This window comes from Rhinolophus hipposideros (genome assembly GCF_964194185.1).
Source record: "Rhinolophus hipposideros genome assembly, chromosome: 14".
Lineage (NCBI taxonomy): Eukaryota > Metazoa > Chordata > Mammalia > Chiroptera > Rhinolophidae > Rhinolophus > Rhinolophus hipposideros.
Genome location: NC_138060.1, coordinates 67,512,607 through 67,539,053, shown reverse-complemented (window position 1 = coordinate 67,539,053; position 26,447 = coordinate 67,512,607). Strand labels below are relative to the sequence as shown.

The 26,447-nt window shown below is 49.8% G+C and overlaps 1 protein-coding gene across 5 annotated transcripts in view; it reads right to left on the bottom strand.

Moving 5' to 3' along the window:
- Positions 1-26,447, bottom strand: part of CNTN3 (contactin 3) — a 180,649-nt gene that overhangs the window by 37,007 nt on the left and 117,195 nt on the right. For all 5 annotated transcript variants that reach the window (XM_081072445.1, XM_081072443.1, XM_081072446.1 and 2 more), the window contains 6 exons: positions 22,092-22,295; positions 20,618-20,720; positions 19,630-19,814; positions 14,796-14,932; positions 13,748-13,877; positions 12,623-12,773 (listed from right to left, as the gene is read on the bottom strand). In XM_081072445.1, the coding sequence (XP_080928571.1) occupies positions 12,623-12,773; positions 13,748-13,877; positions 14,796-14,932; positions 19,630-19,814; positions 20,618-20,720; positions 22,092-22,295 (910 nt within the window). The remainder of the gene's footprint in view (positions 1-12,622; positions 12,774-13,747; positions 13,878-14,795; positions 14,933-19,629; positions 19,815-20,617; positions 20,721-22,091; positions 22,296-26,447) is intronic.

Genomic DNA, 26,447 nt, shown 5'->3' with positions numbered 1-26,447 from the left:
GTGGGCGCCTGGATGAAGAGATTTCAGAAATTACCTTCCCAGGACAAGAGGACTGAAAATACACGTGCCACTGAGAAGTCAGCGGAGGGGGAGAGGCTGAGGAGAAGGGAGGAGAGAAGGCTGGCCGCGAGCCTCAGAGGGCGAGGGAGCGAGCGTGACCACGGGCTGTGCTGCCGACACACACAGGACAGCTGATCCAGCTACGTGACTTCTAGCCGTGTTCCCCAGGGGACAGTGCCCGGCCCCTAGCACCGATCACCACCTTTAACCATTATGATCAAAACCAAGGTGCAGATTGGCGGGAGATTGTAACATGCAAAGAAAGAAAGAGGGGAGGTACCCAGAGGCCTTGGAGACACTGAAGTGACACTGAAGCGGTGACAAGAGCTCTTCTGCTCCCGTTGGAGGCAGAAATGGAAGCCGTTGGTGGGAGATTGTAACATGCAAAGAAAGAGGGGAGGTACCCAGAGGCCTTGGAGACACTGAAGTGACACTGAAGCGGTGACAAGAGCTCTTCTGCTCCCGTTGGAGGCAGAAATGGAAGCTCCAGGAAGGGGCGACCCCCACTGCTATGCCTGGAAGCGTGACAACCGCGTGAAGATGTGTCTCGTGGACGGAATGGATGAGAACCTACGTGTGCAGCTTCTGGTGTGGGGAGCGCAGAGCAGGCAGGCAAAGTCAGACCCCTGCCCTGCTGCGAGCCACGTGACAGCCGAGCTTCACCCCAAACGTGGACCCACTCGGATCGCCGAGGGAACTAGAATTCCCACCATGTGTCAGCCTAAAACCTGGAACCTGCCACCCCTGCCCCAAGAGGACGCAGAGACGAGTGCCAAATGCAAGGCTGACATCTTAGGGGTCACACTGGCTCTCAGAGAACGCCAGGTCTGCACATTGAGATCTGTGAGCTGACTGGGTATTTCCCTCCTAAGCGGGTTCTTCCAGCAAGTTCCTAAAGTCCCACAGGCCAACCCTCACAGCATCAAAATAAATGCTTTTCAGTAAGTGGATGGAATAATTGCTTCTCAACAGAAAACCCTTCCACAACCCCGCCTCCCTACAGGGGTCTGAAGGGAGCATTTCACACCCCTTCACTACAAACGAAACTGCTCGCCAATCTTTCCGGGAACACGCTTTCTGCTGACAGGCGGTGCTGACGACATGGGTAGCAGGCACAAAGGGTTAAATGGAGATTTATGTGGCTGACGTTCAGAAATGGTGTGCTCTGAAAAACGTGCAGTTTAAATTGCGGGGGCACTTTAACACCCGGTCAGGTTTAGATACACCTTTATATGTACCCTTTTATTGGCCTTTCCTTTTGCAGTAAAAGAGAGTAATTATTTCACTTCACTCCAAGCCGTCTATGGTGACTTTGGGGAAGAGCTGCTCTCACGGTCCAGGCTGTGATTCAGTGATGGCACCGCGTTTACGACTGAAGAAACCCTGTTAGTTCAGAAAGTAGACGGTTGTCTTGGTAACACTGACCTGAACTTTATGATGACATTGGAGCACCTGGAATAACTCAGTATGTTTTAAAATGGGAAAAGCGTGCAGTAGTACGCACGTGAGGCAGAATTGCTGAAAATACGGTTTTCCCTGCCTGTGTTCTGAATATTACGGTAATTTATTCAACGTGAATGTAACAAACACTCTGCAAGTCTCCACCTCCTCGGGAAGCATGCCCTGTGGAAACGGGCCTCCAGGGGCCCACGACCAACGTGTTCCTGAGGACACGCTCTAAGAGACAGAGCTTACAATTTGCTGCAAGACGCATCAATTAGTGAGTTCAGAAGAACAAATGTGCGGTGATACGAACGCACGAGGACAGACATGTGAGAGAGGAAGAGCCTGCAGTGTAGGTACTCGTCCATGAAGCCCTCACCCCAGACGCTGGTGAAATTCTGACAGTACTTCGGAAGCCATATCACTTTGGGCTTTCATCTTCTAAATTCAACAGTGTTAGCTGAGTGATTTATTGGTTAGAAAAGCTCCAAGGCAAAGCGGGGCAGAGTGGAGAAGATCAGCGGTTAATTATCCTGCCTTTGTGTGAGCAACAAACAGGCACCGGGGCGGGCAGCGTGGCTGTTTGGTCGGACACACACTCTCTGTGGGCCAGGTGCCCGAGGTCCCAGAGAAACCAGGCGTGGCCCCACGAGAAATACAGTAATTAACATTTCTTCACAGTCGTAAGAGAATCCACAATAAAGGAACATTTGTCCTTACTTTCATAAAAACTTTACAAATGCATACTTATCACAACAAACATATTTGGAGCTAAATTATGACAGTAACTCAACAGGGTTTCTCCCTAAAATGGGATACTGAAGTCTAAAAGGACCCTAATAGGAAACTCCCGTGTGAGTGATTATATCAAACTATTCATCTAATTATTATGATATTATTGACTATCTTCCTTATGTGAAACCCTGAAACCAGATGGGTGGTAAATCTATTGTGTGACAGATGGGAAGGGTTTGGGGTGGATGAAAACGGGAAAGGGATTGAGACATACAAAGTAATAGTTACAAAATTATCATGGGGTGTGAAGTGAAACATAGGGAATATGGTCAACAATATGGTAATGACTATGTTTAGCGCCAGGTGGGTACTAGACTCGTCAGGGGAATTACTTCTAAAATTGTATAAATGAATGTCGAATCGCTATGCAGCCTGTACACCTGAAATTCATGTAAAATACTGAATGTCAAAATAAATAAATAAAGTGTAAAACATTCAATCAATAAAAAATTCAACTAAAACAAACACAGAAAAAGACTATTTATCTAAGGAATTCCTGAGACCCAGGCAATAATCCATTTGGACATTTAAGTTCTTATTCAGCAGAGTATCTGCAAAAGTGGTAACTGCTCAGTGGAGGGAGGCAGTGAAACAAGCCCGACAAACATGTCTCTGATGGCTCCATGCAGCCCAGGCAACGTGGAAAGGAGCACCGATTAGGTTCAAAGGGGCCCCGCCCTCAGGCCGCGGTTTTCTGCCAGACACAGACGCATGAGTCAACCCGTGAAAAGCAGAACGTCCGCTCTGTTCCTCATATTACAGGTGACACGGCTTCAACACGCTGAGTGAGCCACAGCGGCTCCCCGACACTTGGCCCCACACGGGCAACTCTGAACATAGATGGACCACCTTTCCTTCAGCTAATTGTTCGTGGGCATTATTTCTCACGTGTGTTTTTAATGAGCTTGGGATAGAAATTATTTCTAGGTTACGTTCAGAGTCAAGAGTCTGGGGTGCAGAGACGACGCCACTGTGACACGAGTCCGGTGGTTAGGTGGTCACTTGCTCCAGATCACAGTTTATGTCATCGTTTCGAGGTGGCTCCTCAGGACCTGGTCTGCATGGGTGAGGCTCACACCTCTGCTTGTGGGGGGACGAGAAAATGCAGGTCAGCAGGGCTGAGGCTTCCCTCAGGACACAGGCTGAGACCCACTCCAGGGGCGACGCGTGACCCAAGGTCCCACTTCCTGAGCTGGGAGGCCATGACCGCTGTTTTGGTGCAAGAGAATTTTTAAGGAGCCAATGACCAGCTGCACAGGCATCAGGACAGAAAATCTCAAGGACACACATCTCGAAAGGCTGACATGGAAGCATCTCAGACAGACACACCCTCTGTTGTTGGAGGCACGGAGTTGCTGTTGACGCACGATTCATCCCGAATTGTGTCCGATCTGCTGCTGCCGTGAGTGTATGTGTCATGCTTACATGTATGCACATGTGTGCACATGTGTGCAGGCGTGTGTGCATACTTGCTCTGCAGAGAGTGTCCTCAGACTTTTGCAAATACCAAAGAAGTTTGTGTCCCAGGAAGGTCAGCAGTGCAGCCATCACCCCGACCCCAGGTCTATTCCTTTTCAGCGAAGGGCAGCAGCCCCCCTCCAATTTATTTATCCCCCCCCCCCCGCAAGCCATCCATCCATCCACCCCGACTTCTGGTAAGAGCTTCAGGGAGGGGAAGAATCTCCTAAAATGTAGCACTTTTCATATTTCTAATAGGAAGCCTCAAGTAGACATCGATAAAAAATCAATTTCACACGTTTCTAAAAAATAGTTGCAACAAATTAAATAAGAAAATTATAGGGGCAGTGAAGACATGAGAAGCTATCCGAAAAAGAATGAAATCACTTCATTAAACGTTTGCTGAGTACTTACAACGCACTGCGGTTTTCGAGAATAGAAACATGGCTGAGAAGTAGCCGCCCCCCTCCCACCCCACCCCCCGCCAGAGACGTGAACGGAAGGGCTGAGCTGGGTGTGTGCTGGCCGCTCCTGCACAATGACCACTCACAATGAGGCAGTGAGCACTCGTGTGACGTTTCACACCCGGGCTACCCCTTCACCCGGCCCGACTTCCTCCTCTCACCTCCTCGCTGGCCCCACGCCGGCCCGGACTCCCTCCTGCCAGCTCTCAGACGCAGTGACCTCGTCCACTGCTGCCGCCTTTGTCTCTCCAGCCCCCTCTCCCCACGAGGGCCCAAGTCGCCTTTTAATCAGACCACGTCACACTATGGCACTGAAACCTCCAACGACTTCTTACTCCATTTAAAGCAAACCCAACACTCTATCGCTGTCTCCCAAGACCCCGTTTCTGGAGTCCGCTCACCTCACGTTCTGTCACCCCCCAGCTCTGCACATGACCTTCCAGGAACACTGGCTTCCTCTCGGTTCTCAGGCCAGGCCATCTCACCCCAAGTCTGGGCCTCTGTTCTCGTCAGGGCCTCCTCCTAGAAGGAGATTCTTCCAGTTCCTGGCCTGACCCTCTGCTTCTTACTTTTAGTTCTCTGCCCACAAGTTACATCCATAACAAGGCCTGTCTTAAAGGATGCTACATAATTATCTTGTTTTCCCTTCCTGGCTAAGAAAGTTGTCATTTGAACTTCTCCATGCACTGTCTCTCCCTTCCACAGGGTGGGTGTGACAGCCCACATTTCCAAAAGGTGGCGACAGATTTCCCATTTCACAAGCTCTCCTAGAATTGCGCCACTCTCCACTAAGAGTGAGTCAAACTCCCGTCCCTTTGAATCTGGGGACCTTGGTGATTCACTGGTAACCAGCAGACACAGGACAGTGAGGTTTGGTGTCTTCCAAGCCGCGGCCATCAGCTCCCATGTTGCAGCTGGAACAGTCACTCGTGACACCTGTCATGCAAGCATTTCAACTCCTCCTGAGCCACCGTGTTCAGAGGGAATCCCAGGTAGCCCGTGACCACGGGAAAGGCCTTGGGACTGCTGACAAGCAAACAGGGCGGCGCCAGCTCCCAGCTCTGGAGCTCCAGCCACACCTGCCTGCGGCCTGTGACACTATCAGCAGATACTGGCCAGGCCTTTCCCCACCTTCTGACCCCTGGAAACTGTGAGATAAAATCAAATCACTATTTCACAGCTTCACGTTTCAGGGAGGTTTGCTATGGAGCGAAGCTGGTGGGACAGCAGGTGGTGAATAAACGTTTGATGGATGAATGGAAGCTGCAGTGAGCAGACCGCACGGGACAGAGGCTGGGCTACAACGAGAGACAGGAGAAATCTCGGCGACAGCCTGGTGGGCTGGCATTGTGCACAGCGTGACACGCTGTTCCCGGACACAAGCGGACATCAGAACAACAGGGAGGGCAGAAGAAAGGCCGATGGATCTCGCCTGCTGGGCTTGGGAAGGCTTGCTCAGCCAGAAACAATAAGCAGCAACCTGAGTGATCTGGGCCGAGCAAACACATGGGGCACCCGAGGAAGCTGAGCACACGTGCGAGGCAGTGAGGGCCCCACTTCCTCCTCCTCATGGCTCCGAAGTCAGGCCGCGCCCTCTCGTGCCATATCTGACAGTGTTGTAACTATAACGGTCAGTGTCCTTGCTTCCAGAGAAAGCTTCTGTTTGTTTCTCATCTCGAGAATATACTGGCAGAAGAATTGCAAAGGCAGCACGTAAGGACAGCACCGGTTTCCACACCACCACTCATTCTGGCTCTTGGAGTTTTCAGGGGAGGAGGGGCTGGCTGGGGGCAGGTACACATGGGATTTGGGGGCTGGGCGAGAACTGCTGTGGCAGCACATGCGTGTACACGGGCGGCACACTCGGCAGATAAGCATTGACGCTGAGGAAGGACGCAAATCAACACACCCAGTGTGAACAAGAGGCTGATCTGAACTGGAGTCGTTAACCAGCTTTCCCTCCCAAATCACGACAGTGCCCTAATGGTTTTTAAAGTCTCCTTAACTTTTGTAATCCATAAAAATCAAATTTGAAATATGGGTTTTAGAACTGCATGATCATGTGCAAACTTTCGCAGAAAGGATTTCAGAAACCATTTGAAAGCAGAGTGTCTTTAATAACATTCAGGTGGGATTTATGTATTTAAGAAGGTTTCAATAATGTAAAACTTGGTTGTAAAGAAAGGCCTTTTCTCACTTCTCACCTCTTTTGTTTTTAAGCCAGTCTTCTTCCTCGGAAGTTTCTGAGCAACACAATGAGAAAAGTCCACGTTAAAACCTATGTCTCAGCAGCAGGTGCCAGCTTCCGAGACCCACACAGAAGCCACTGGCTTATTCCATTTTCATCTTTGCAGCTCCGGCCCAGCGATCGAGACGGGGGCACCGGTGGGAGGGGAGAGGTGAAGACAGAGCGGGTAATTCACCCAAGGGAGACATGTCCTGTCCTTCCCTGACTGTCGGGAAACCAGCTGTCTCGCCTACGTCCTGCTGAGAACGTGAGCTAAGCACACGCCACCGCACAGAACGCCCGACCCCCGTTTCATGACTGAGCAAAGCAAGACTCGGGCTAAGTGACTCGTCTAACGTCACAGCGAGGTGGCAGGTGGCAGAGCCATGACGTGACCCATGTCTTTCTGACTGATGCTTTGCTCCTTCCATGGGCTAAAATTAAATCAAGAAGCAAATAAGACTTACATTTCCTTCATCTGACCCAGTGAATGATATGCATAGTAATTAGCACACTGCGTAACTAATTCCTGTAAATAATGACAGAAAATTCAGTGGCCTGTGTTTGGGAGGCGAGGTCTGGAGATGGGTGCTGAGGGTGGGGGCGGGGGAGCGGGGAGGAGATGCTGAGGGCACGGGCCCGTGAGCCCATCCAAACTCAGCGTCTCAGATCGGGGCCTGGGCTGAGTCCCATCTTCACTCTTCTCTGCAGCCCGAGCTCGATATTCTCAGGGTGCGCACAGGGGCCCATGCAGCCTTTCCTAGCAGTGCCTCCTTCCTCTTCCTGGCTGGAAGCCTGAGAGGGGCGAGGCAGGGCTGGGAGCTCTGAGCGGGAAGGAGGTGCTTCCTACGCTGAGACCGAGGCTGTTACCTCCGTCTTCCATTAAGAACGCCCTCCCTCCAGTGTCCAGCGCCTGGGGAGGGCAGACAGTGTCCACGCAGGAAAGAACTGAGGCCGGGCTTTCTGCTGTCCTGACTGCACGTGACCCTCCATGGCCACAACTGGAATGAACACCCAGTGTCACCTCTCGTCTATGCCGCCCTTTGGTTCAGATGGCATTGCCCCTCGTCTGCTCTACTCGACGTCACAGACACTTCGGATCAGCTCCAATGTGACTTCCTCTGAGGGGCCTTTCCTCATGGAGCGGCTCTCCCACTGCCCAGGGCGGCCACAGGTCCTCTCTTCTGTGCCTCAGCCAGCGTACAGGGCCCTCCCTTGTAGACGACACCTCCTTCCTTTACAGACGACACCTCCTTCCCTTGTAGACGACACCTCCCTCCCTTGTAGACGACACCTCCATCCCTTGTAGACAACACCTCCCTCCCTTGTAGAGGACACCTCCTTCCCTTACAGACAACACCTCCCTCCCTTGTAGACAACACCTCCTTCCCTTGTAGACGACACCTCCCTCCCTTGTAGACGACACCTCCCTCCCTTGTAGACGACACCTCCCTCCCTTGTAGACGACACCTCCCTCCCTTGTAGACAACACCTCCTTCCCTTACAGACAACACCTCCCTCCCTTGTAGACAACACCTCCCTCCCTTGTAGACAACACCTCCTTCCCTTACAGACGACAGGAAGAAGGACGTCTGTCTCTCTCAGCTCATACCCATGTTCTGGCAGAGGTGGCCTCATGCACACTCAGTGAAATCCTCCCTTTTATGGAAAGTTCAGCCTTAGGAGAGCATTGGGAGCTGAGGGCACGGGAATAAAAATGAGCTGCGATGCCAGCTGTGCCCTCAGGGTGCGTGGACCCCACGGAGCTCTGTGAGGGGCGGCTGGCTGGCCGAGCATGAGGCCTGAGTGTCTGGCTCTTTGCCTAAAGGGGGTGACAGGAGGCAGCTGACAAAGGAGCAGCCCTTGAATAAACTTTGAAAAAAAATGGCTCCTCGGTGATGGAGAGATTGGGGCCAAGAGAATGGAAGGGACTGGGGAGGGATGGACATGAAACCCTCGCACACATGCTCTCTCCCTGAGTTCCCCCCACTCCCTCCGGGAGTGACAGAGCTCCTGGCTGCGTCTAACACAGTACGAGGTGCCCACTGGCACCAGCATGGCCAAGAGTCCCGTGGCCTCACTCTCACAGGACTGCCCAGCCCAGTGGCTCAACTGGGTCCTGCTGTGAAATGCTGTCATGAATCACTGGGTTTCAGAAAGGACGAGGCGACCTGTTGGAGCATGTCCCCAGCTCTTAAACTCCATCTGAAGCTATTCCTGGTGTCAGGATGAGATGGATGTGAAACTGCACGTAACACTTGGCTTAAAGAGTTAAGGCATGTCCGTCCGAGTCTCCCTCTTCGGTGTAGGGTTCCGTGTGCTTTAACGACGGAATGAAGTTCTGTAACCACAGTCATGGCCAGATTTACGGCCATTCCCACACCCCAACCCCATGACCCTAAACAGTCACCCTCTCCCTTCGCTCCCGGCTCTACGGGCACTGACTGTCTTCTGTCCCTGATGCTGTGCCTTTGTCAGGACTGTCACAGAAAGGAAACCTGACAGCATACGATGTTCATGCAAAAATATGTTAAAACGGGTTAAAACATTTTTAAAACATCGTATTATGGCTATTAATATTTGAGGAAAATTTTTAACATTTCTTTCCTTAAAAAGCATTTAAATTTCTGTAGTGTTAAATGCCGCATAGATCGTAAAACAATTTTAACGTATTTAATTAGAAGCAATGGGCCATTCTTCGACTCTCTTCTGGATGGAGGCGACTGCAATAGGGTATTTATTACGTGAAGCAACAGCATTCAAGTGAAAGATGCGTTTTAAATACTAGTAAGTGACACAGAAAAGCTAAACAATCTCTAAAATATGCCAACAGGCTGTTGTTTTTCCTTGCGTACCATGCCTGTTTGCATTCTCTGGGGTCTTTTGCACTCATACTTTGCTACTAGGAGAAAAAGCTCCTATTTTAATTGAAGTCTCGAAACCTGATGATAGATGACAGATAGATGTATCTACATATACATTACAGCACATTTACATATGGGCTCAATCAAAAGTATATTTTCTACCAACAGCCCCCCGGTTAAGGTATAGAGGCTTTCGTATTTATCATTAGTTTCCTATTCACTGAAAAACCCAAGTTCTTTTACCAAAACAACAGCGAAACCCTAAAAAAGGATGAATTTTAAATCTTGCCATAAATACCTCATCAAAACTGTTTGCCTTCTCCTGCATTTCCAAGTACACCGATGGATTCACCTGTCCCCACAGTGAGACCTGATTCTGCACGTCTGAGCGGGAGGACCCGTGACTGAGCGGCCACAATAAACCCGTCACTCCCAGGGGTCTCCAGTTTGCTTAGAGCCTGTAGACCAAATCAAGAGGGGGGAGCGGGGCCTCCGTCGCCTGGTGGCCGGCAGGCCCCCTGCCTTCACCTGGACTTGGGCAGCGGTCTGTGTGCTACCTGCTCAGTGCCCCCCGCGGCAGCTGTCAGGGCTGGCCCAGCAGTGCTTTGGCCGTTCAGAGAAGAGCAAACGTGCACCAACGGCTCCGGTGTCCGGGCTCAACGCTGGAGCCCCCGCCCCACCCCAGGTCATGGGTTAAATCCTACCCTCTGCTGGTCAGTGGAGCCGGGCCTCTGGGAGGTGCCTAGGTCAGTGGGTGGGACCTGACGCAGGAGACACGGGACGTGTGCTTGCTCTTTTACTGCCCTGTGACGACAGGACCAGCAGCAGCTGGAGAAGCTCCCCTGGGCAGGAACGCGGCACAGTGGGCCAGCTCCCTAAACGTGTTTCCTCTTTTCAGCTCTGCTTTTGTACCTGAAAGTTCCCTCATTCATAGGGGACAGGTTAGAAACATTTAGCACGAAGTGGAGGGTCAGCAGGCTGGAAAGGGACGGATACATAACTTTTACGGACATGAGACACTGCTGGAGGAACAACCACTTTCCCCTTTCTCCTTAAAACATAACCCCAGCTTCTCACTGGCCACATTTCCACCCAGGAAAAAACGAATCCTTATTTCCTGGCCTCCCTAACTTTGGTCAGGGAGCTGGGACGTAGGAAAATTACTGTATAGGACCCTTGAGAGATTTCTTAAAAGGGGCAAAGTGTGCCCTGATTTCTGCCTTCCTCCTCCCTGTCACTGGGAGACGCCCCTGAGGTGACGAGAAAAGCACCACTGGGGGTGGAGGCCCTCGCAGCCGTCTCGGTTGGTGACATGAGGACGCAGCAGGCAGGTAACAGGGGCCCGAGTCTCTGTGGCCGCGACAGCCTACATCCCAAGGGACCAACCAGCCAGGGAGCCAGCCACCCACCCAACACACGGACGGATACTCCTCTCAGCCACTGTGACTGTCACCCTTTCATTTGTGACATAACCTTATTCTATCCAATCAGTGAATGGACGGATAGCAGACGTTCTGCTAAATGCCTGCTGTATGGCAACCATGTGAGGTAGGAATTGGTCAGGCTGCTTTACGGAGGAGGAAACCAAGGTTCAGCGGTGGTACGTAGTTGACATAACGACACCAGGTAGTAAGTGGCCGAGTCAGAAACCGCAGGTGAGGTGCTGGAACCAGACTCCGTTCCCCGCCTTCTCCCATCTCTCTAGAAGTGGGAGTAAATGTCTCCTCCTGGGCCATTAACTGAATCTATTTAATCCCCTTTAATTAAGACTAAAAACAGCTGCCTACCGTGGGCCCTACTGAGGACAAGTGGGTGTATTATTGGGCAAACCACCAAAGTCCTTGGGACACTTCACCACTATTTTAATTTGTGTATATAACCATAATTACTTCAAACTGTCTGGACCACAGAACCATCAGCAGCTACACAGGAAGACTCCAGGCCCAGCGCAGCCACAGCTGAAGGGTTTGTGCCACGGGCCTGTGCTGGTTTAAACTGCCTGACAAAATTACACTCCGCTCCAAATGCGCTTCCTCTCCAGAAACCTGTTCTGCGTGGCTGACCCCTGAGCCACCCGCAATGCCCTGCCTGCTGGCCCTCCCACAGCCCTCGAAGCCGCGGCCCCGGCGGGGTCCCTCTCCTTCCCGAAATCTCTCCTGCGGCTTCTTCAATCATTGGGCATCTCCTTCCGTCATTTCTGCTCTCTTTTCCCAGTGTGGGTGCTCAGGCAATAACCTGAGGCCACCCAGGCACCCACAGGAACCTCCCTGTTTTACAGACAAGTGGCTGCCTTAATCCCACCTTCAGTTTCAACCATCTTTTTCACGGAACGGAATCATGGGTTTCCAGTGCAGGGACTGGACAACTTCGGGGCCACTGCTCTGCACATCCCAAGCCTGAGAACGTAGTAGCAGCTCAATCAATAATAGCAACGGCTCAACAAATAATAGCACAGCCACCATTTACGTCACTCTCCTCAGGGTCTGACCTACAGCTGCATGGACACACCAACCCTCAGCGTGTGAGGTGGGGAGTAATGTCCTCCCACTAACAAATGACGATGTGACACAGACAGGCCGTCACTCAGTGAGCTGGTGACAGGCAGCATGAAGACGTGGGCCCAGGAAGCCCACCCCAGGCTGTGCTGTGCACAGCCCCATCCTGCCTCCTCATTTTAAACGTCCTGTAAGAACCAGGAAACCCAGAGCGCCGTGGCTTAAATAATGCCAGTGATGCTGCTGGGTGGGAATTGTTGAACGACAGCTCTGTGTCTGGATTTCAAATCCGAGCACCACCATCCTGGGAGGGTGTGGAGCAGAAAGCTCACCCCCTGCTTCTCAAACACCTGGCGTCCCAGGGAGGGCGGCTGCGTTGTCCTTCACGCTGAAAACCTCCTCCAGTAAAAGTCAATGCTAAAGCTAAACAGAGGAAACCTAACTGAAGATGAAGTCTGGATGCCCTGAGGGGCAGCCCTCGGCCCTGCCGGCTGGACCCCAGGCTGGACCCCAGGCAGGACGGCTCCTCCTGTCAGCAAAACGCACCACCTTCGTCAGTCGCCACCGGCACGTCTTTAGCAGGTGGCTCCAGGGGACAGCCCAGCCAAGAAGCTGCTGCCACCCTGAGCTTCCCGCAGCCCCTCCACCTCCCTGGCCCCCTCTGTCCCTCGGGCTCCCTCATCCAGAATGGCAACCTCCCTATTATCCCCCAGTAAAATGACATTGCTAGTAAAATAATGGCTCTTTGTTTTTGCTTTCTCAAGGTCAACAGGTGTCATGTGGAAAGTGAGCGGCGTGTCTCTGGACCAAGAATACCTTCCGTCGTCCAGCAGCAGGGCGTGGCCTTTCCTCCAGGAAGCGCGAGCCCGGGGGGACGCGTTGGGCTTGCACTCCAGGCCCAGCTCACGGCCAGCCTGCACCCGCACCAGCTTCTTCATGGGGGTCTTTGAGAAATCAGGGGCGGAAGCTGGAACAGAAGGAAGAAGAAAGGGAATGAGATGTGTACATTGGCTCTCATTTTTCTGAGTCGCTGTCAATCCCAAAGGCTGACTTTGAAATGACCGTACACATCGTTTCTTGCCACACGAGATGTCAACACCTGACTTACTTGTTTGACTGGGTGCCACGTACAGGATTTCACTGCTCAGAAACTCATCGCCACTACTGAGTATTCCGGCAAGTTCTAATTCTTGAGACAATTACTTTCTAGGGGAATTTTAAAAGTTTACTGAAAGTTTTAAAATAGCTCAATCCTGACTTTATTAAAGTTAAAATCTTTTATCAAAGAAGGTGCTCGTTCCAGGAAGTTCCTTCCTCCCTCCTCCTTTCTTATTTCTGCCATACTACGTTATGCTCTCAATTATGGTTGGATTTTCAGTCATTTGCAACTTACAGCATTTTTCTGGACAACTGCTCTAAACATGATCTAACACAGTGTTTCTTCTGCATCTAAAGTGAAAGAAGAAAATACTTCAGGATATCAGGTACAGGACCTTGGTGGATTCCAGCTTCATTACACCCAATATCAGAAGTTTCCGGAGCGATTCCAGAAGATGGAGGCAGCTCCTTGCAGATCAGCAACAATCAACTGGTTCGAATTTGGTGTGTACTTTGCGGCTCGGCACAGAGAACACCAAAGCCGTGTATTCTCTTGGCAGGTGGTGAGACCATGGCAGTGAACTTGGGCCAGGGGGTCGGAGGTCAGCGCTTTCTCCCCACCTGCTGGTCCACTCCCTCCCCTGAGCCTATTCAGGCCATAACTGCGGTCTTTCCCCCCAGAATGCACTGAACTGTAGGCCCTGATTGCAAACCCTGAGTGATTCTGCCGTAATACTGTAGACGTTATTACACGAGGAATATAATATGGAAAGTGAACAGTTCTGCTTCTGACAAAAGTGAAGGGTTTAAGGAAAGCAGTGAGACACGCCTGGCGAGCCTTACCCACGACCTTGAGCCTGGCGCTGGAGGAGGCGAGACCGTGCTTGTTTTCTGCTATGCACTGAAACGTGCCGGAGTCAGCCACACTGAGGTTCGCTATCGTGAGGGCCCCGTTTTCAATCTGTATCCTCTCCTGGATGGACACAACATGTCTTCCGTGTATACACCATTTTAGAAGAAGAATAATCCACTGACTAATGTTTCCATCATACATAAACTGCCTTCATTTCCTCCGATTACGAGGCAATCTGACTTGAAATTTAAACTTTTCCTTACTTGAAAATGTGAGGATGATTGAACACACGAGCCACACATTGCAAGTACTAATAAAGCATTCAGCCCACAGGTGTATCAATAAGATAAACAACAAAGCAAGAGGTTAAATATTACAGCCATTTCATTTTCCCCAAACATTAAAGTTTCAGACTTAAAAAAAAAATGTACCACGCTTCCAATCTCGTCAACTGGAAAAGTCTCCACCATTTTTAAAATTATACCAATTAAAGACAACCATTCTGTGCATTAAAATAAAGTTCTGGAGAACAAACATTTATTTAGTGTTTTCGGTAGTATGACTAGTTATGTATAGAAATTTGAAGAAACATGACTAACTCAATGCACAAATTTTAATCCGAGCCAAAAGCACTTGTGGCTTGTGACGGGCATGACTGAGCAAACAGCCACTCAGGTGAGCAGGTAATGAAGTAAGAGACGTGTTCCTTCTCCAGAGGCCATCATACAGGAAAAAGGAAATTAGTGTGCGTTTAACTGAAGTAAGACCTTCTCTGATTTCAAAGCAAAACAAACAAACAAACAAACAAAAGGTATATCCTTTTACAGAGTGAATCCACGAAGCCCCGTTTTCCCAGGGGAATAATTCACTGCTGACATTGACGCCCTTGATTTGACATTGACATTGATCCCCTTGATTTGATCATTCCCCCCGCCCCCGCCCACTCCTCAGATGCCAACCCAGCATTTGGTCTGGCTCCCGGCGCTGGCTCACGTCAGCAACTGGGGGTCCCAGGGCGGGGCTGCGGGGTGCGCTCACCTCCAGCACCAGGGCCTCTCCGTCTTTCAGCCAGCGATAGGAGGCTTTGGGCTTCCCATTGGCCCGGCACTCCCAGAACAGATTATCCCCCACTGCGATTTCCACGTCTTCTAGGAGCTGAACCCAGTGAGGCTTTGCTGCAAAGAAAACAAAATAAAAACTAAGCACTGTACCCACGTAAGTACACATGGCTACGAGACTGAGCAATGGATGGACGTGTGGTGAGTGTGGTGCCTGAACCACACTCTTCCAAGGTCCATCGGTACACGGTAACGCAGGTACACTTTTCCAAGTGTGTTTGTGAATCATGAGGTCACACTGGATGACAGCGTAATCGGTGAGTGACAACAGACGCCAGCCTGAATTACACACTAAAAATTAACTTCCACAAAACCTCTGTGTCTGAGGAAAAAAACAAAAAAACTCAGAAAAACTATTTCCTTCAAGTTAGAAATAACTTGATTAAACACAGACCAGCGACCATCTTAGTAGTGTTGGTGGGAATTAAATGAAAGCAGGGAAAGATGGATGAGTTGGTTCAATCTGAATCATACGATTTCTTCTGAAAAAGAAGTAATTTCTACAGCCTTTAATTACATATGCAAATCAGTTGTATCAAGCGGATTTATCATTTTCACATGTTTTAGAAGATACTATTTGGAAAATTCTTTTTTTTTTAATTTATTGGGGTGACAATTGTTAGTGAAATTACATAATTTCAGGTGTACAATTCTATATTACATCATCTATAAATCCCATTGTGTGTTCACCACCCAGAGTCAGTTCTCCTTCCATCACCATATATTTGATCCCCCTTACCCTCATCTTCCACCCCCCACCCCCTTACCCTCTGGTAACCACTAAACTATTGTCTGTCACTCACTGAGTTTTTGTTTCTCATTTGTTTGTCTTGTTCTTTTGTTGTTTTTTAGTTTTTATACCACATATCAGTGAAATCATAGGGTTCTCTGCTTTTTCTGTCTGACTTATTACACTTAGCATTATACTCTCAAGATCCATCCATGTTGTCACAAATGTTCCTATATCATCTTTCCTTACCACCGATAGTATTCCATGGTGTATATGTACCACAACTTCTTTATCCATTCATCTATCGAAGGACATTTTGGTTGTTTCCATGCCTTGGCCACCGTAAACAAAGGTGCAATGAACATTGGAGCACACGTGTCTTTATGTATAAATGTTTTCAAATTTTTTGGGTAGATACCCAGGAGAGGGATTGCTGGGTCATATGGTAATTCTAGTCGTAATTTCTTGAGGAACCTCCACACTGCCTTCCATAGCGGCTGCACCAGTCTGCATTCCCACCAACAGTGTGTGAGGGTGGAAAATTCTTTTTACAGATGAAAGCCACACACCACTTGCAGTGAAAGTCAATCCACACACACGCTGTGTTCAGCCAAGTTCCCGCTGGCGTTACAGACCCACAACTGGGAGCAGATTGGTCTTACCGATTCCATGTTGCCTGACACACGTGGTGTGAGCTGGCAGGCTCACACCCACACCCTCCATATGGAGAAACACTTCGTCTATTTCTATTTAATCGCAACCGTGGTAAGATTCACCTTTCCATTTCTAGCTCATAAAATCGCTTTAAAAAAATGAAATTGAAATGAAAACATAGCTATGTAGCTTTTTAGAGAAAATGAACTAGTCTAAGTTTTACCCTATTTCGTTTTTTACAGAAACTACTTTCCCACTCTGAAGTATAGTTCAGTCCAAAAATCACTTCTTCCTATGTTACGTTAAAACACGTTTTCTTTCAGAAATTATCAGCCTAGAGGGAACGAGACAGCAAACAGACTCCGCACATGAGCCCAAGACTAAGATTCAAGTTTCTAGTGGACATTTCCATGGGCTTCCCATATCAGTATTCTTGTTCTCCCAATGAGAAGACAATTTGCTGGACTAAGCCAATCCTGAGATTACAACTGCTACTTTAATTGTAACATCCCACCTTTTTTCATTAGAGCAGATCCAAATAGTCTATCAGACTGTGTTCTACTTGAAATATTAGGGCAGATAACCAGACAACTGTATGCACTTTAGAATCGTAGGTAACTGTGATGAAAACACCCCCTCTCATTAATTTCTAAGGCACATCTCATATTTCACTATGGCCCTCGTCTACCTCCTTCACTGAGCACAGTGGACGATGCAGGCTATCTATAGTGCCTCCATTTCCCTCTCCTTTATTCCTAAGATAATGCCAATTTTCATTTTATTGGGGTTATAACACCAAATTTCATTTCCTTGTCCACAAAACCCAGGAGAATATGGCCTTATTCCCTAGTCCAAACAGTCTCTTCAATCGCCTACGCCAGTTTTCCTCACTAGTCATTGGTTTAGGAATAAGCAGGCAGCCAATAGGATTTGAGAAGGGAAATGTGAGATGCTCAGAGAAAAGAAGGATGAACAAGGATTGGCGTGCTGTTCGCTGCTGGCAGCCATTTTGTGACCCTAATGCAAACTAAGATCCCGAGAAGGGACAAAGACAGGTAAGAGCAGGAAAAACAAAAATCATAGAAAAACCGAACCAGGGGTAAGTGGAAGGTACCTGAATGCCAGCATAGCTTTGGATTTTTTTGTCCTGTATTGTTCATTGTTTATGGACGCCTGTGCTCCATATGCTAAAAACATTCCTACTGCAACATTAAGACAATTTGAATATCTTGTGTTTCCTTGTAATAGTCACGACTTACCCTGGGTCTGGCAGTGGCTGTTCGGAAAGGAGGAACTAACCTAGGGTATGAGAAAAAGTGACTTGCTTTGGGATGGCCGTAGGAGTCTGCAGGCATCAACCCATCTCCATCTCACCCACCAGCATGGGACCTTGACACCTACCTAACTTCAGCTTGGTGTCATGCCTTCTAACCTAAGCATGCAACATGACGGGAGGGTTACAAACATGCCATGAGACCACACTTCCACCTTGTTCCTGCGTAATCCTACAGTCTTCTAATAATACAAGCATCAATCTTCCAATTACATGACAAGTGTCAATCTTCCAATAATAGCACAAGTGTCAATCTTCCAGTTATACGACAAGTGTCAATCTTTAATTATACAAGTGTCACTCCAATCAGAGGTAATAATACACTTGCCCACCGCTAGCGTTTCGAGGGGGTCACAATAAACTGTGTAATTTAATATGTGTCTTTGCGACCTTTTTCCCCTTGGCGACATTTACGTGTGCTCTGCACGTCAGCACTGCTGGCTGCTTCAGTTTCCAGTTCCTAAAATAAATCGAGTCTAAAGCAATTTATCTTTCAGAGAAGTGGTCAATTCCCATTAGTTTTACAGTGTTTGTAATGGATAAACTGCAAACATGTACTCATTAACTAACATCTTCATATTTTATAACATCATATATTTATAGTTTCTTAACTATGCTTTCATCAAAAAATTAGTATGTTTTGATAAAGAGAATTTGAAAACAAATGCTGAGTGAAAAGACAATCCACTTTTCCTACAAACAATCTGTAAATAAAGGTAACATGTTATCCTTTGCTAACCTGCACTGAGCAGCACATCACGTGAGTATGAGCGCAAGTCAGAGACGGCAGACCAAGGGCAGTGACATTTCTGGGGGCCGAGGACCGCCTGGGAGAACCGACATCCTGTGAGAACCGACATCCTGGGAGAACTGACCGCCTGGGAGAACTGACCATCTGGGAGAACCGACCGCCTGGGAGAACCGACATCCTGGGAGAACCGACATCCTGGGAGAACTGACCGCCTGGGAGAACTGACCATCTGGGAGAACCGACCGCCTGGGAGAACCGACATCCTGGGAGAACCGACATCCTGGGAGAACTGACCGCCTGGGAGAACCGACCATCTGAGAGAACTGATCCCCTGGGAGAACCGACCGCCTGGGAGAACCGACATCCTGGGAGAACCGACCGCCTGGGAGAACCGACATCCTGGGAGAACCGACCGCCTGGGAGAACCGACATCCTGGGAGAACCGACATCCTGGGAGAACCGACGACAACCTGGGAGAACCGACCGCCTGGGAGAACCGACGACCACCTGGGAGAACCGACATCCTGGGAGAACCGACGACCACCTGGGAGAACCGACATCCTGGGAGAACGGACATCCTGGGAGAACGGACATCCTGGGAGAACCGACATCCTGGGAGAACCGACCGCCTGGGAGAACCGACATCCTGGGAGAACCGACGACCACCTGGGAGAACCGACATCCTGGGAGAACTGACATCCTGGGAGAACCAACCACCTGGGAGAACCAACCACCTGGGAGAACCGACCATCTGGGAGAACTGATCCCCTGGGAGAACCGACCGCCTGGGAGAACTGACCACCCGGGAGAACCGACCACCTGAGAGAACCGACCATCTGGGAGAAACGACAGCCTGGGAAAACCTGGGATAACCGACCGCCTGGGAGAACACGCAGCCTGGGCTCAGCGCTTTCTCTAAAGCAGACACATTTCCCAGGACACAGTTTTGTTCTGCTTAGTAAAGATAATCACAGAAGATATAAAACCACATTTTCCAGAAAGGAGATGTCTCCTTGATATGATTACATGTGTCACAGGGTATTTTTTGAAAAAAAGGGAAATCTTTCACTGTCATGTGAACCATTTAAAAACACAAAAACAATGCATGATGCCCCAGCTTCACCGCAGAATTCCACTTCTCTCAGTTCCTTCTGTGGGAAACATTTATCCTCCTTGGACAAAATGCAGAACAGAGCACTAGGCACAGATACCGGTGGGAGCCCGCCCCCAAGCAGAGTAGTGCCCACCCTGCCACACCACCGGACGTCCCAGGCTCCCGGGCTCACCGTAGTACGTGAGGCGCCCTCGGGCCACGTTCTTGCCGCGGGAGTTCTCGGCAACACACTCATAGGAACCAGTGTCCTCCTGCTGGAAGTCGGGGATCTCAAGCACCGCATTGAACTTCCTCAATTTAATTTTACTGGGAAAAGGCAGCCCGTCGCTTCTTCTCCAATTAATCTGAGGTATGGGACTAAGAAGAAAACTGTCACGTTGTTTGCTATTTGAAACAAACTCTCGAAGCCTTTTTGGCTCCACAGAATAAAACTTTGGTTTGGACTCAGCAAAAGGCACAAGGTTTTTTGTTTGTTTGTTTATTTGAGGTATACAAAACAATAGAATGATTAGATATTTACACCCCTCCCAAAGTGATAACCCCCCAATCTACTACCCCTCTGACATCGGATATAGATGTTCCAATTCCATTGACTCTATTCCCTAGGCTGCACTTTACACCCTGTGACTATACATGTATGTAATTATAGTTGACATTCAGTACCATTTCATATTAGTGTCAGGTGTACAGCGCAGTGGTCAGGCATTTACATAATCTAAGAAGTGACCCCCCCATAAGTCCAGTGCCCGTCTGTGCAGAAAACATCGCCAGGGTCAGTTACACAAACCTGATGCGAAGACTGACTTCAAGTTGACATTTTAATGAAATAAATGGTGTATTTTCTTGACTAAAATCATGATTTCGCGTAAAGGTCTCACACATACCCACTGTATTATAATATGACAGATGAACAAGGAAAAGAAAAATAACACCAATTTAGTTTACGAAATTAGGCAGGCACAGTCATTTTCTGCAAATTGCCTTTAAAGTTTCAAACTAAATTATATATGTGCATTTCCCCTGGATTTTAGTTTTCCTCTGCTTTTGATATAAAAGAAAATTTCAGCAAATAAGGAAAAGAGTCTGTCAGACACTATCCCTGTCTCTCCGACCACCTACTGAATAGCTCAGCACGTCCGAGTGAAAGGGATCCAACTTACTTTCCAAGGGCAAAACATTCCAGTGTCACAGTGGAACCTTTCGCTGCCGGAAGACTCTCTGGGAACTGAACTTCTATTTTCGGTTCGTATTCCCCCATCACACCTGGGAATCCACAATACAAAGTTAACAGTGCCATCTCCTTGGCATTGTCCCCTTTTCCTGAAATACAATGTTCCCTTCCTGCATTGTGAACCAGCTTCTCCGACTGACATTTCCCACTAAGCACCTGCATGGCGCCTTCGGAGGCCGTGCTGACTTGGGCCAATGTGCCACGTTCACAGACATTGAGGATTGGAGTCTGTGAGTCACAAATGACTATTTTCAGCATGGTTCCGAGAAAACCACCATGCTTTTCACATTATATAAAACGGGAGGCTTTGTATTGTGTTCAGTCTGGATATTTCTCGTCAAACAGAAACAGACGATGTAGCAGGATTTGTGAAACATCCTTAAAAGCAGAAGTCACAGGAGGGACTTCACTTCAGGGAGCCTGTGGCACAGACACCGGTCATCTCAGACTTACTCAGTGGCTCCCTGGGGACGATAAACAGTAGCTCAAAAATCGGGGCGGTCACATACTGTTATGACCGCCTGGACGTGCTGGGACAGCTGAGGACATGGCACTGCTGCAGGTACAGCTCTGAGTCAGGGGTCAGGGGCCAGGTCCTCGGGCTAACGGGTCTGCCCCCAGGAAGGGTGCACACAACACGTTTGTCCCAGCTTTACTGAGGTACGAATGACAAGTAAAAATGGTGTTTAGGTTGTACAACATGATTGTTTTAAAAACATGTGTTTTACATGTTTTACATGTTTTAAAACACATGTAAAATGTGACGACTTAACATGCGTATGTAGAAGGTGTGAGAGGATGACCTCAGTATCACAGCACCTCACAGAAAACATGTTCAGTTTGCTTCTTTCTGCTGAGAACACTTAACACCCACTCTCAGCGAACCCAGTACACACACAGCACTGGGGCGCGGGGGTAGAATATAAAGACACGTTCGCCACAGGTCACGGACTTTCAGTTATAAGTGAGTTCTGGGGAACTAATGTCCACATGTTTTCTTCTTCTTGTTGAGAGAGATGGTTTTTAGCCTGTAATGAATACCCAGAGCGCTAAGAACCTCAGGCTGCTGGAAGTCAGGAGAGCTGGCTTCCTGGGGACCCAGCGGGGCCCTGCCTGCCTAGTTTAACGTCGGCTGTCACCATCGTGACATGAGGGTTCTGATGCCCATGAGGGTTCCTGCTCCTCGTTCTGCTCTGCTTCCTGCACATAATGAAGCTGGTCCTGGGCAAAGCCCACATGTTGGGACCTCTGGTTTATGGGACCATTTTAGTCATAAATCATTTTTGTTCTGAAACAAATGAGATGATGACTCTTCAAGATACACTTCACACTGCCCCCCTCCCCTTGTTTCTGCTTGTACCACAACACGTCCACTCAGGACTGCACCTTGAAACATGTCCTACCATCGGGACGCAGCACCAAAGGAGTCGGTGAGCCCAGCTCTCTGGCGGTTGTCACCGCACTTGTCACCACACACGTGTAATTGCCCACGTCGGACGGCTCCACCTTGGCTATGTAGAGGTGGCCTGTCTCTTGGGAGACAAACCTCCTACGATCTTCTTCGACAAACGATGGGTATTCATTGAAGATCCAAGCATATGAAAGTTCTAATAAGACGTTGGGAGAGAAGGAAATTCCATTAATAAGGACAGTTTGTCACAGTGTATTAAAAACATACAAAAGTACCTTACTGCAAAGTCAGGCTGAGTGTTTCTGTGGCTGGTCACAGAGAGAAACAGGTATGTGAGGTGGTCCCGCGTGGTCCTGCATTATTGGGGGGCCCTGCTGACGAGCGTTCCTATGGGGACAGCACTGCCGCCGCCCTGGGTTTGCTATTCCAGATGCCTCCACACAGGCTCTCGGGCTGCAGTCTGACCCTTTAGCTCTCTCTCCACACTACATGTCCCGTGACCTTTCAGAATGACGCTCTCAGCAGATCACCTCCTCACATAAACCATCACCCAGTTCTCAGTGGTCTCAGGAATAATGTGCAACCACTGAACTTGAGTAAGAGACCGCACTGTGAGAGGCCCACGCCGTCCCCTGCACCACGGTTTTTGCACCGCGTCTCCAGGGCCTGAGATGCCCGTTCCCCTGCCCCTCCCCCCCACCACCTCCAAACGCTCGGCCCCAGCATCAGGAACCACCTCCTGTGAGGAGCCCCTCGCCCTGTGACCTGGGAGCTGCCACCAAGCAGAGCTGCACCACACCGGTCCCCTTTGCACGTCAGGACGAGTGACTTAGCCGTCCGCGTCCCACCATCGGTAAGCCAGTGACGCCCACTGTTACCCGTCTGCCCACAGCCAATGACAATGTGAAGCGTCACGAGCACTCCGTCCTGAGAAGGTGTTCACTGAGTTAGTTCAGGATGAGTGGGCTGCTGAGTGCCTCCCGCATAAAGAGAAGAGGAGCGTTTCCTTGAACCTCAGGGTCATGGTACAGCCGGTCCTCAGAGGAGTGACTGCTTGTCTGCGGGGAACAGGGCTCTTAGCACAGCCTGCCCTGTTGCAGGTGGCCCTGTCTCCAGAGCCACGGTGACACTCCAGCACACGGGCTGTGGCCAGCTTGTCCGGTTCCGCCTTCCGTGGTCCCACCTTCCTGCACGGGCATCAGACCTGACTCCTAGTCTGCGGCCTCCTGGACCCCTTGCTGACCCCTCTGCTTCACCCTTCTCAGGCACTTTGCCCAATACTTTCTTTTGGAGTCTGACGCTCTGATGCCATCTTCGGGGCAGCTTCTCAGAGGAGCTGAACAGACATGATGTTGCTAAAACTCAGTATCAGACTCTCTTCTGTATTTAAAATTGCCCTTCCCCTTTGGTCCTGGAGGAAACGTCCTTTTTCACTGACCACCTTTTGCAAAACTGTCCTCTCTCCAATTTCCACCAAGATGACCCCCTCCCCTCAACCCCAGGACCTGCAAACACACACACGGACTCCTCTAGACACATTAGCATCACAGAGTAAAGCAGGGCGGGCCCATCGAGACTCCGCCAGACACAGAGGACGCGTCACCCTTCATGGGACCCTCACTCCCTGGGCCACGTTACTGCACAGAAGCCCCAAACTCTCATAAGTGGCTTGAAAACGCAGTGGCGAGGCGCTGCTGTTTGCAGGGGCTGTCGGTCCTACAGTCTTCTAGGATCCAGCGTACCCGGGAGGAGAGGCCTGTCTCAGAGACACAGCGACAGCGCTTCATCCTGGAGCAGCACGCAGCACAAAGCTGCCTGCCTGAGCCTCACAAACCCCGGGACACGCACAGTGTGCGTTCTGCACGGACACCTCAGGTCTGGCACAGCACCTCGTCTCACCCTCACAGCGAGTACATGTGATTTCAGCTAGAAGCCGTGACACGGCCTAACTGGGGACAGATGGACTAAGGAGAACAACACCAGGTCTCCCTGCACGACTTCTCCCAGAGTCTCCTCAGAAGGTCCGGAGGGCCGATCTTTGCCTCAGAACACGACTAACTCCACGGTTCTGAGCTGGGAAAAGCAGAAGGAACTGGGGGAGTAGGAAGAGGAACCACTCTGGAGACAGAAGAGGTCTCCCTGCAGAGACTGAGACTGGGGCAGAGAGCTTCAAACACAGGTGTGGGAGCGTCGGGCCTGAAATCGCAGGCAGGAGTCACAGCACCGCAGGGAGAGGCCACAGCCCGACTCCCACCACCTATGGACGCGTCATCTGACATGGCCAGAGGGCCTCTCCAGGTGTGACAAGACAAGGGGGTTGAGTTGGGAGGAGGACCCTGGTGGGCAGGTGGGCGGGGTGTAAACTGAAGGTGTTATTAGGGGAAGGGGGGGTGTCGGGGGATGAGAATGTGATAAATTTGAAGATGCTTTGTTCTTGGTTTGAAGGTGGGAAAAAGGCTCCTGGGTCATGGTTTCCACGGGTGGGTGGCGTGGGGGGGGCTCTGGAGGCGAAAAAGGCAAAAACAAACGGACAACAAACCCAGACTCCCCCTGGCCACCCGAAGGCACACAGGCCTGCCGGCATCTCAGGTTTCAGCCAGCGACACTGAGCCTGGACCTACAGATCTGTAAGAGATGGATGTGTGCTTTCAGCCACAGCAGCAGCAGGGAAGTAAGATGACTTTGCAGATGGAATTGAGTTAAGGTTCTAGGGATGGATCTCGGAGGACAAAACGTAATCACAACGGTTCTTATTAAACAAAAAAACAAAACAAACAAAAAAATCAAAGGAAAGAGGAGGGCAGGGAGGAGAGGTGGCCGTGAAAGCAGAGGCCTGAGGGACGTGTGGGCTGCCCCCAGCTGGGCACCGCAGTCCCCTGGGCAGCAGCCAGAGCCACAACGGGGGTGGACTGTCCCCTGGGGCCGTGGAGGGAGTGGCCCTGCACCCCTGGCACCTTGATTTCAGCCCAGTGGGGCCTGTGCTGACTTCTCAGCTACAGAAATGTGAGCTAATACAGCTGTGTGGTTTGAAGTACTGAGTTGGTAACAATTTGTCACAGCATTAGCAGATGCAAACGATGGTGACAACTAGCAACTGAGCATTTTACTAGGTCCAGGCCCAGGGCCAGGGGCCAAAGATGATATTTCCAAAGAAAACAAATGGCCAGACAGAAAGCAGAGAAGACCTTCCCCCAGAAAGCTTGAGGGAGACTTGGATCTGGTATCACAGGATTAGAAGATCGATGTGGGGGGGCCGAGAGGGGGCGAGACAGCAACTACAAGGGCCCGAAGCAAGTGGATTCCTGAGGGTTTTGTGGATTCAGGCCCCGAAGACGCACGGAGAAATCAGGCCCATGTTTCATATGCTGCACGGACGCCTGCAGTCCCCACCTCGTCTCTGCAGACGTTCTCACCACGACGGAACGACACACTTAGGTCTTAGAGAAAGACCGGCGACGGCACCGCCGGCCGCGTGACGGTGTCACCATGCACGCGGGTCATGCTGATTGACAACATGGGAAGACAACAGGTTTGATGCCTCCAGAATGAGGTAAGCCGCCTGCTGCAATACTCTCAGGGTTTACTTCTCATCAAAACCTGCATTTGCAATAAATGTTAATTGTATACCGCAACATAAAATATACATCAAATCAGCATCCTTTGGAGATTTTCCACGTAGGTTTATGAGCGATGATAAACACCGAGCTGTAATAAAATGATAATTTTCTCTCCACAGACAAGCCAGACTTTGCAGCACCTCTGGTGTAAATCACAAACCCATTATGCCAAAGGCACTTGGCCACTGGGCTTCCTACTAACATGAATCTTAGGAATGGGAAATAGTTTTTATTAGAGAACAAAGAGGTTTTACCAATCAAAGCCATAAATTAAGAAAATGAATTACGGAAACTCTGCTTTTTAAAGAGTAATGTGTGAGGAAAGCCATCACTTCTCAGCCACAATCCTTCCCGGGTCACCTAAGTATAAGGCCTGTCGACATGACATGAAATACGTCACCCCAGTGTTTACCTGGAAATGCATTAATATACACAGCACTGACGTGTAAGAGTGTAATTCTAGTTCCATTATAAAATTCTATCACGAGGGAGGTTTCAGGCTCAGTATAGGAATGTTCTAGAAGAAATTGTAGTTGGGCAAAATTATACAGTGACTTTGGCCATTTGCTGGGGTTCCAACGGGGAAACTGGACCTACTTAATAGAAGACACATGTAGGCGGCTGTCAGAGCTCGCTTACGGCTGTTACCACCGATTCACACGGCTGGGAAAGAGTTTGGCCATGATGCTACAGATGGCAGCGCCTGCCGAGGGTCTGGGACACAGGGCGTA